This window comes from Oncorhynchus clarkii, chromosome 16, assembly GCF_045791955.1.
Source record: "Oncorhynchus clarkii lewisi isolate Uvic-CL-2024 chromosome 16, UVic_Ocla_1.0, whole genome shotgun sequence".
NCBI classification, from domain to species: domain Eukaryota; kingdom Metazoa; phylum Chordata; class Actinopteri; order Salmoniformes; family Salmonidae; genus Oncorhynchus; species Oncorhynchus clarkii.
Window position 1 is genome coordinate 11,564,068 of NC_092162.1, and position 11,016 is coordinate 11,575,083.

An 11,016-nucleotide genomic window follows, 5' to 3' on the forward strand; every position below is an offset into this window, starting at 1 on the left:
TTTCATCAGACCAGCTAATCTTCTCATGTTCTGAGAGTCTTTAGGTGCCTTTTGGCAAACTCCAAGCGGGCTGTCATGTGCCTTTTACTGAGGAGTGGCTTCTATCTGGCGATTCTGCCATAAAGGCCTGATTGGTGGAGCGCTGCAGAGGTTGTCCTCCTTCTGGAAGGTTCTCCCATCTCCACAGAGGAATTCTAGAGCTCTGTCAGAGTGACCATCGGGTTTTTGGTCACCGCCCTTCTCCCCTGATTGCTCAGTTTGGCCGGGGCGGCCAGCTCTGGGAAGAGTCTTGGGGGTTCCAAACTTCTTCCATTTAAGGATGATGGAGGCCACTGTGTTCTTGGGGACCTTCAATGCTGCAGACATGTTTTGTTACCCTTCCCCAGATCTGTGCCTTGACACAATCCTGTCTCGGAGCTCTACAATTCCTTCAACTTCCTGGCTTGGTTTTTGCTCTGACATGCACTGTCAACTGTGGGACCTTATATTAGACAGGTGTGTGCCTTTCCAAATCATGTCCAATCAATTGAATTTACCCCAGGTGGACCCCAATCAAGTTGTAGAAACAGCTCAAGGATGATCAATGGAAACAGGATGGACCTGAGATCAATTTCTAGTACATGTAGTCAGGAGCAGAGTAGAGGAGATATGTTCGTCTTTTAAACCTGCATTCCTTAAATGGGGAAACTGACACATTCGTTTGCGATATTACAACAACAAAGAAGTCACTTGACACGCGCGACTGAAAAGCACAAAATGTACAGCATTTTTGGGGGGGGGGGACCATGCTGACGTCTCCTCAGCTCAGCAACAAAAACAATGGTGGTGGGGCGGCCGTGGCACTGTTTTCCACCTACTGCGGGTTCAATCTTTAAATATAAATATTATATATCTTTAAATATATATATATATATATATATATATATATATATATATATATATATATATATATATACACACACACACACACACACAGAGCCCGACGTAGAGAATAGTGTGTGATTTCAGATTTGCGCTATATACAGTTGAAGTCGAAAGTTTACATACACCTTAGCCAAATACATTTAAACTCAGTTTTTCACAATTCCTGACATTTAATCCTATTAAGAATTCCCTGTCTTAGATCAGTTAGGATCACCACTTTATTTTAAGAATGTGAAATGTCTGAATAATAGTAGAGAATGATTTATTTCAGCTTTTATTTCTTTCTTCACATTCCCAATGGGTCAGAAGTTTACATGCACTCAATTAGTATTTGTAGCATTGCCTTTAAATGGGTTAACTTGGGTCAAACGTTTTGGGTAGCCTCCCACAAGCTTCCCACAATAAGTTGGGTGAATTTTGGCCTATTCCTCCTGACAGAGCTGGTGTAACTGAGTCAGGTTTGTAGGCCTCCTTGCTCGCGCACGCCTTTTCAGTTCTGCCCACAATTTTTCTATAGGATTGAGGTCAGGGCTTTGATGGCCACTCCAATACCTTGACTTTGTTGTCCTGAAACCATTTTGCAAAAACTTTGGAAGTATGCTTTGGGGTCATTGTCCATTTGGAAGACCCATTTACAACCAAGCTTTTAACTTCCTGACGGATGTCGTGAGGTGTTGCTTCAATATATCCACATCATTTTCCTACCTCATGAAGCCATCTATTTTGTGAAGTGCACCAGTCCCTCCTGCAGCAAACACCCCCACAACATGATGCTGCCACCCCCGTGCTTCACGGTTGGGATGATATTCTTCGGCTTGCAAGCCTTCCCCTTTTTCCTCCAAACATAACAATGGTCATTATGGCCAAACAGTTAACGTTTTGTTTCATCAGACCAGAGGACATTTCTCCAAAAAGTAAAAATGTTGTCCCCATGTGCAGTTGCAAACCGTAGTCTGGCTTTTTTATGGTGGTTTTGGAGCAGTGGCTTCTTCCTTGCTGAGTGACCTTTCAGGTTATGTCGATATAGGACTCGTTTTACTGTGGATATAGATACTTTTGTGCCTGTTTCCTCCAGCATCTTCACAAGGTCCTTTGCTGTTGTTCTGGGATTGATTTTCACTTTTCGCACCAAAGTACATTCATCTCTAGGAGACAGAACACGTCTCCTTCCTGAGCGGTATGACAGCTGCGTGGTCCCATGGTGTTTATACTTGCGTACTATTGTTTGTGCAGATGAATGAGGTACCTTCAGGTGTTTGAAATTCAAAAGGCACTAGCACATCTGAGCAAACTTATTGCAGGTGCATGTCAATAGTTGAACAAGATGAATGAAAAAGAAAACCGCACACTGCTCTAGATAGTATCACTGATCTTTAATAAGGTTACATATCGGCCTCACGGCCTTTGCTTTTGAGGGCATAAGCTCTGACGAAGGCCGATACGTAAAGCTTATTAAAGATCAGTGATACTATCAAGAGCAGTGTGTGGTTTTCTTTTTCATTCACCTTCAGGCGTTTGGAAATTGCTCCCAAGGATGAACCAGACTTGTGGAGGTCTACAATTGTTTTTCTGAGGTCTTGGCTGATATCTTTTGATTTTCCCATGATGTCAAGCAAAGAGGCACTGAGTTTGAAGGTAGGCCTTGAAATACATCCACAGGTACACCTCCAATTGACTCAAATGATGTCAATTAGCCTATTAGAAGCTTCTAAAGCCATGACATAATTTTCTGGAATTTTCTGGAATTTTCCGAGCTGTTTAAAGGCACAGTCAACTTAGTGTACGCAAACTGCTGACCCACTGGAATTGTGATACAATGAGTTATAAGTGAAGTAATCTGTCTGTAAACAATTGTTGGAAAAATTACTTATGTCATGCACAAAGTAGATGTCCTAACCGACTTTCCAAAACAATAGTTTGTTAACAACAAGAAATTTGTGGTGTGATTGAAAAACGAGTTTTAATGAATCCGACCAAAGTGTATGTAAACTTCCGACTTCAACTATATATATATTTTGTTTGTTTGCTATTCGAACGGATATTAAGATGCCTGTGGTTATTTGGCTGACCAATTGCAGTCATCCAAAATTCCATGACTCTGTCCCTAGCGTGTGCGTGTGTGTGTAAATGAGTGAGAGTACCTGATGTGTGTGGCTGGTAGACTCTCATATTGGCGCGAGAGGAACAGTTCTCTGTGGCGTAACTGGTGCTCCTGTTTGTCTGTCAGGTCCGCCTCCGACGGACTCTCTTTCTCCTCCTCTAGGTCCTCTGTATGTTCACACACACACACACACACACAAAACATGACTGTCTGAGCCTTCACCACTGTTATATGGATCAGGAAACTCTACAGACATTCAGCTACCCCCTACTGTTACACTGATACACAAAAGCACACATATGGACGGACAGACTGACGCACGCACACACACACCCACAGGGCCACCTACGTGCGTGTTTGTCAGCCAACTGTATGAGGCTGTGTGAGATGTCTCTCCTTCTGTAGAAACACACCACCTTGGCCTCCACATTGCCACTGGCTGTCTGAAGAGAGAGAAGAGAGAGGTTAAACACTAATTTATCACATAAATACTACTCAAATTTATGACTGGCTGTTTATGGGAGGGGGAAAGAGAGTTCCAACACTTTAAAAACAGCGTCTTGAATTGTATTTAGAGAGAGGCAGGGAAATACAATGACTAACTAACAAGAAGACCAACATTTTAATTTCCCATGAGACTTTTCTCCCTGACCTAATAGCCATGACACTGACTGATAGATACATTGAAAGATTGTGGATGTAACTGGGCAAGCAGATGTTTTGTCTCCTCTGAGATAAAAACAAGTTGACGGAAGGGCATGGAGGAAGAGAGGAAAGAGCGAAGGAGGTACGGATGAAGAGGGAAGGAGGTACGGATGACAGAGGGAAGGAGGTACGGATGACAGAGGGAAGGAGGTACGGATGACAGAGGGAAGGAGGTACGGATGACAGAGGGAAGGAGGTACGGATGACAGAGGGAAGGAGGTACGGATGAAGAGGACAGAGGGTGGTACTGAGGGAGAGAGAAGGGGTGGGAGGAGATGTGCCCATTCTCACCTTCCGGTTGCCATGGAAATGACAGTTGAAGGCAGGTAACATCTGTCGCTAAGCATCATATTACACACACAATCTCACACTCACACACACTAGCGCAGGACAGGAAAAGTCACAGGACAGACAGGCAGCTATTCGGCATCAGGCACAATCAGCCAGAATACTTTAATTACCTACACACAAACACACACACACACCCCAGGGCGGGCAGTACCTTGTTTAGTTCTTCTATCCGGCGGATCAGGTAAGGGTTGCTGGAGGAATTCTCAATGAATACATAGTCTGGAAGAGAATACAATAACATCACATTGACACACTGCCTGACACCTTACTGTATAACCACTCCAGCTACTGGGTGTGCAGGCTTTTATTCCAGCCCTGTTCTAACACCTAATTCAACAACAGGGGAGAACAACCCAATGGGGCTTGAACCAGTGACCCTGCAGTTAGCGGGCCAGGCCACTGCATCATGGCTGTGCCATAAAAGATCCAAAACCATTGGCAGAGGCTGCAGTAGTCAAATAAAGGGAGACAGGGGACATACAGTCAAACACAAACTCTTTCTGAAAGCTGTTGGTTCTGTTCACAGTTGAACAAGTCAATCAGGTCTGAGTGGCACACCTACCTGATAGCCTTTACCTATAGAAGCATATCAACCGCCATCAAAAAGGTTTGCTACGTCACTAGACACACACAGGGCAAGTTCCAGGCATAAATGGTCCAATAGCCAGATTACACACTAACAGAGTAGCTATAATATCATATATCATAGCTGATTGAGTCATTTTCATCCTCTCCTTGTCCCAGTCTGTAATCCACGCGTCTTAAAATGACTATCATCATTCCTGTTCCTAAGAACTCTAAGGTTTCATGCCACAATGACTATCACCCTGTAGCTCTCACATCTGTAATCATGAAGTGCTTTGAAAGGATGGTTATGGCAAACATCAACTCTGTCATCCCAGACACCCTAGACCCACTCCAATGTGCATACAGCTTCAACAGATCCATACCCACTAGATAAGAGGAATACTTATGCGAGAACGCTGTTCATTGACTACAGCTCAGCGGTCAACACCATTGTCCCCTCCAAGATCGTCACCAAGCTCGGAACCCTGGAACGGAACAACCCCCCCTCTGCAACTGGATCCTGGACTTCCTGACCCAGGTGATGAGGGTAGGCAAAATCACCTGACCCTCAACACAGGGGCCCCACAGGGGTGTCTGCTTAGTCCCCTCCTGTACTCCCTGTTCACCCACGACTGCATGGCAACGCACGACTCCATCACCACCATCAAGTTTGCTGACGATACAACAGTGGTAGTAGGCCTGATCACCGGCGACAATGACAGTCTAAAGGGTGTAGGTCAGTGACAACAAACTCTCCCTCAACGTCAGTAAGACCAAGGAGCTGATCGTGGACCAGATACAACAAGGGGTGGAGGGGGTGAGCACGCCCCCATCCACATCGACGGGGCTGCAGTGGAGTGGAGTGGACCGAGAGCATTAAGTTCCTTGGTGTCACAAAAGTGCCTTTTCTGACTCAGGAAGTTGAAAGGGTTTGGCATGGACCCTCAAATCCTCAAAACGTGTTACAGCTGCATCACTGCTTGGTTTGGCAACAGCATGGCTCCCTGTATTCCAGGACCTCTATAACAGCAGTACCAGTGCATCAAGTCTGGCACCAACAGGCTCCTGAACAGCTTCTATCCCCAAGCCACAAGACTTCTAAATAGCTAACAGAATGGCCACACAGACTGAGTTGCACTTACAGGAGTCTACACACACACACACACACTGACACTTCCAACAACCACGTAATATGCACACATTTATACTGACTCTATACACACGTACATTCAATCACAATTTACGCTGCTGTTACTCTGTTTATATATATATATATATATATAAAATACCTACTCCCCTTTCCCCTACACATACAGTACCTTCAGAAAGTATTCATACCCCTTGATTTATTCCACATTTTGTGTTACCATCTGCACACAATATCTCATAATGACAAAGTGAAAACATGTTCAGAATTTTTTTTTGCTTACTGAATTGAAAATGAAATACCAAATTTACATAAGTGCTCACACCGGTGACTTAATACATGCAAAAATCACCTTTGGCAGCGATTACAGTTGTGAGTCTAAGAGTTTTGCACACCTGGATTGTACAATATTTGCACAATTCTTCAAGCTCTGTCAAGTTGGTTGGTGATCATTGTTAGACAGCTATTTTCAAGTCTTGCCATAGGTTTTCACGCCAGTTTAAGTCAAAACTGTATCTAGGCCACTCAGGAACATTTTAATGTCATCTTGGTAAGCAACACCAGTGTAGATTTAGCCTTGTGTTTTAGGTTATTGTGCTGCTGAAAGGTGGAATCATCTCCCAGTGTCTGGTGGAACGCAGACTGAACAAGGTTTTATTCTAGGATTTTGCCTGTGCTTAGCTCCATTAGATTCATTTTTTATCCTGAAAAACTCCCCAGTCCTTACAGATTACAAGCATACCATTACATGATGCAGCCAACCATATGCTTGAAAATACAGAGAGTGGTACTCAGTATTATGTGTATTGGATTTTCCCAAAACATATAACTTTGTATTCTGGACAAAAAGTAAATTGTTTTGCCACATTTTTTCAGTATTACTTTAGTTCCTTGTTTCAAACAGGATGCATGTTTTTAAATATTTTTATTTTGTCAATTAGGTTAAAATTGTGGAGTAACTACAATGTTGTTGATCCAGCCACGATTTTGTATTTTGAATTTGGCGCACTCCAATTTCACCGGATGTGATCGAATTTGATCCCGCTAGCGAGATCTCCACTCTAAGATTAAACTCTGTAACTGGTTTAAAGTCACCTTTGGCCTCATGGTGAAATCACTGAGCAGTTTCCTTCCTCTCCAGCAACTGAGTTAGGAAGGATGCCGGTATCTTCGTAGTAACTGGGTGTATTGATACATCATCCAAAGTGTAATTAATAACTTCACCATGCTCAAAGGGATATTCAATGTCTTTCTTCTTTCTAACAATAGTTGTCCTTCTTTGTGAGACATTGGAAAACCTCCCTGGTCTTTGTGGTTGAAATGCATTACTCGACTGAGGGACCTTACAGATAATTGTATGTGTGGGGTACAGAGATGATGTAGTCATTCAAAAATCATGTTCAAACCTATTACTGCACACAAGAGTGTCCATTAAATTAATTATTTGACTTGTTAAGCAAATGTTTACTCCTGAACTTATTTAGACTTTCCATAACAAAAGGGGTTGAATACTTAATGACTCCAGACATTTCAACTTTTCACTCATTTGTTTAAAGAAATCTAAAAACATAATTCTGCTTTGACATTATGCAGTATTGTGTGTAGGCCAGTAACACAAAATCTCAAATGTTTTTGTTATACCTTATTTATTGCTACGTTGATATTGATTACTGCATTGTTGGGTTTGGCTTGCAATTTTTTTTGCAATTTCACTGTACTTGTGTACGTGACATGACAACTTTAAACGGCAGGGTAGCCTAGAGCGTTGGACTACTAACCGGAAGGTTGCAAGTTCAAACCCCCGAGCTGACAAGGTGCAAATCTGTCGTTCTGCCCCTGAACAGGCAGTTAACCCACTATTCATATGCCGTCATTGAAAATAAGAATTTGTTCTTAACTGACTTGCCTAGTTAAATAAAGGTACAATAAAAATTGATACAATGCAAACACACAGTGACATCCGGTGGAAAACATAGCCCTAAATAACTGTGAAAAAGATGACAATTGATCAGACATCCACGTGACGTACATTCCGATACTCTGTAGCCGATAAGAAAAAAAAGCATCGTTACATTGTTTCCAGGTCATCCTTTCACCCAGCAGTGTTTTACGTTATTATACATGCAAGATACTATCCTTTACCGCTGCCTTTGTTGCCCAGGGCAGATGCTCTGGGATCATTATCATAAACAGTAGCTAATGGGACATGATATGTTCATGTCACGTCGATACAAAGTGATTGTCGTAGCAAATTAGGAGAGCATCTTCGCTAACCTTAACCTCAGTCTCCTAACCGGGTACAAAAAAGTAACTTCTGTATCGAAGTGGCGTGACAATAGTGTTTCCCCACTGGCTCGTCTCGCAAACGTGAAAGACTAGCTCACGTGACGCCATGAGACAATGTCGGAATCGAATGGCATCAACAGCTAGTTAGCTAGAAGAGAAAAAACAGCTAGCTAGGTGGATAACCTGGGAAACTAACTGCATAGCTAGCTACCTGGAGCTGAGTATCAGCAAAACTACAAGAAACAGATGCATGGGCCATTCCCCTCACAATATCAAACAAAGCATTATTAGCTGGCTATAGCGGTTAAGATAATTCATTGAATTGGCAACAAAGCATGCACTTCTAGTCAGTTGACTCGTTAGCTAGCTGTTAGCTAGCACAATAAGGAGCCGTATTACATGGATGCGTGCCAAAAAGGAGCCAAATACAAAGGCACCTCTTCCTAACAATAATCATAAAGACAATCCAACGTGCACTCGACAAATCATGCAATGCATGTCTGTGCATGTGTATATAAAATGGGATATTACGTGAAAATAAGAGTACATAAAGCTAAAGTAGAAAATAGTCATGTTTATGGTGTAACATGCTAGCTAATGGCTAGCTGACTGACTGGTATGGCCACGATAGTCGCGAGGCCTGACCCATTAGATTCCCAAATATTTGGAAATCCATGCATTTCTCCTGTAAATGACTGCACACGTTTGCCTGCCAATTATAATAATTTACACTATATCTATATCTGAGAAAATAACACATTCGCCGACATTGAGAGAAAATTAGCATGTTTCGACTTCATCAAAAACCCTATGTGACATACCTCCGACCCGGTACATGTTGGCGGCCATTTCTGCCCTCCCGGTGTGTAAAAACACAAACCATAAACTAACCGAAAATGTTATCAATAAATAAAGCGATCAGTTGTTAAAGTCCTGTGGTCGGTTTAAAAAAAAAAAACGTTGAAGTTAGAAAGTGAGTTTGTGGGGGGGTTGAGCGGGAGATTTTGGTGCGGTGCCCCCTATCTGTCTACCTTCTCACAGTACAATACAGTAGTACTGGGCGCACACACAGAGAGAGAGAGACACACACACACAACCAAAAGACTCCGATCAACCCGAAACCATAGGCTTCTAGTGACGGTCCCGGAGGAGAGAGGGGGAGGGAGCCAGCAGTTTATATATACACTAGGTGACACATAGGGGGTGCTGTGCTGAAGCCACCGTGTCTCCATCTTGGCACTCCTCACCGTTGTAAAATATATTTTAGAAGCTATAGAATTCTATTAATTAATGTCTACATTCGTTTTTGCCATACGTATTCTATTACGGACACCTTAAAGGAGCAATATGCAGAAATATCTCCGCCATTTCCTGGATGCTAAAATTCAAATAGGTCGCCTAATTTCAGTTTATGTGACAAAACAAACAGTGTGTAGGGAATTATTGTACCATCTAAACCGTCTTGTAATGTATTTCCCATAACCAAAAATATTGTTTTTTTCAGCTGTTTGAAGCTCGTGTACAAAAACCGAAAGTAGAAGATGCAAAAACTAAGCATAAGAACGGGAAGCATAGAAATAGCACAGAGAACAGATCTATTGGTTCTTAGACTTGCTTTTAATCTGAATGAAATATCTATAACTCACATCTCTATGTGAATTTGGTCGGCTCCCCAAAAAGTTAGATATTGTGGCATTAATGCATACTCTTAAATTATTTAGGTTAGCTTTAAATAAAAATACAAAAATACATATTTTCCTTTTTTTGTGATTGCTAATGTTACTGGCCCCACTACAACAACAAAAAAACTGAAATACATGTAATTTTGTCCCTGAAAGATTTAGTTGAAATACTGTAGAATTCCATTCATTCCTATGGAGGACTGCCCCTACTGGGGAGTGCCATTATGGCCGACCTGTGGTTTCAAAGCCTCTTGATGGCCAAAACATAGAATCAGTAATCCAGGGTTTATATACATCATTTGAGAGAACTAGCCTAGGTCTACTGCGACGTGACACACACACACACACACACACAAACACACACATCACTAAGTAATTTGAGCTTTGTTACCGCATGCTGCGTCACCTTATAGCCTATTCTGCAGTTCCAGGTTATTCTATAGATTTCTTATATGTTGCTTTACTGCACTAGGCTACACAACAGTATGATACTGTATAACCTGAATATAGTAGATTACCATAAAATGCATCTATTTGTTTTATAGCACACTGTAAGACCTTTTGTAATTTCAACAGTAAATCACTGTCGAATGCATGTAAAAAGACGCAATGTGTTTTACAGTATTAATTATGGTGCATTGTTGGAAAATGTGTGCAGGGAAAGAGTTTCTGTCTCTTTAACATATTTTAAGGTGTGTCTTGTAAAGTTGCAGCCGTGAATGAGACTGCTGCAACCCCACGGAATGCAGTAACATACTGTATTTTATGAATTCTACAAACCTTGTCCTGAAACTCTACATTAACTTACTGGACAATTGCTGCCAGACATGTACTGAAATTCCAAATACAATATCATAATGCATTTCTGGAGTGCCAAAAACCTTTTGAACACTAATTAGTGCATGGTTTTGTTGTTTCTTAGTCATCAACATATTTTGAGGCTTGCCTTGTACGTGACTATATTTGTTGCACCCATTTGTGAGATTCCTGTGCCAATTCAAGTGATAAGTGTTGGTAGTTCCCTAGCTATTAAATGGAAATAGGGAACAGAGTGGTAGTGGGTCTTAAATCTTTTAATGGTTGAATATTTACCCATGTCCAGTTGAGCTGTTTTGCCCTTCAATCGGGGCCAATTTGGAAGTCTTTGTTTATGCTTCTAAAGAGTGCAAGTGATCCTTAATATCCTGTAATATGTGAATGCCTAGAGCCAACCTGCTTGCTCTAATCCCTTGTAATTACAGTATAATACTGTG

The 11,016-nt window shown here is 41.9% G+C and overlaps 1 protein-coding gene across 1 annotated transcript in view; it reads right to left on the bottom strand.

Moving 5' to 3' along the window:
- Window positions 1–9,197, bottom strand: part of LOC139367959 (metastasis-associated protein MTA3-like) — a 32,130-nt gene extending 22,933 nt beyond the window's left edge. The window contains exons 1-4 of the mRNA XM_071106384.1: window positions 8,903–9,197; window positions 4,233–4,300; window positions 3,375–3,468; window positions 3,066–3,192 (exon numbers count right to left, since the gene is read on the bottom strand). Of these exons, the coding sequence (XP_070962485.1) occupies window positions 3,066–3,192; window positions 3,375–3,468; window positions 4,233–4,300; window positions 8,903–8,930 (317 nt within the window). The 5' untranslated portion in view covers window positions 8,931–9,197. The remainder of the gene's footprint in view (window positions 1–3,065; window positions 3,193–3,374; window positions 3,469–4,232; window positions 4,301–8,902) is intronic.
- Window positions 9,198–11,016: the final 1,819 nt, after the last annotated feature.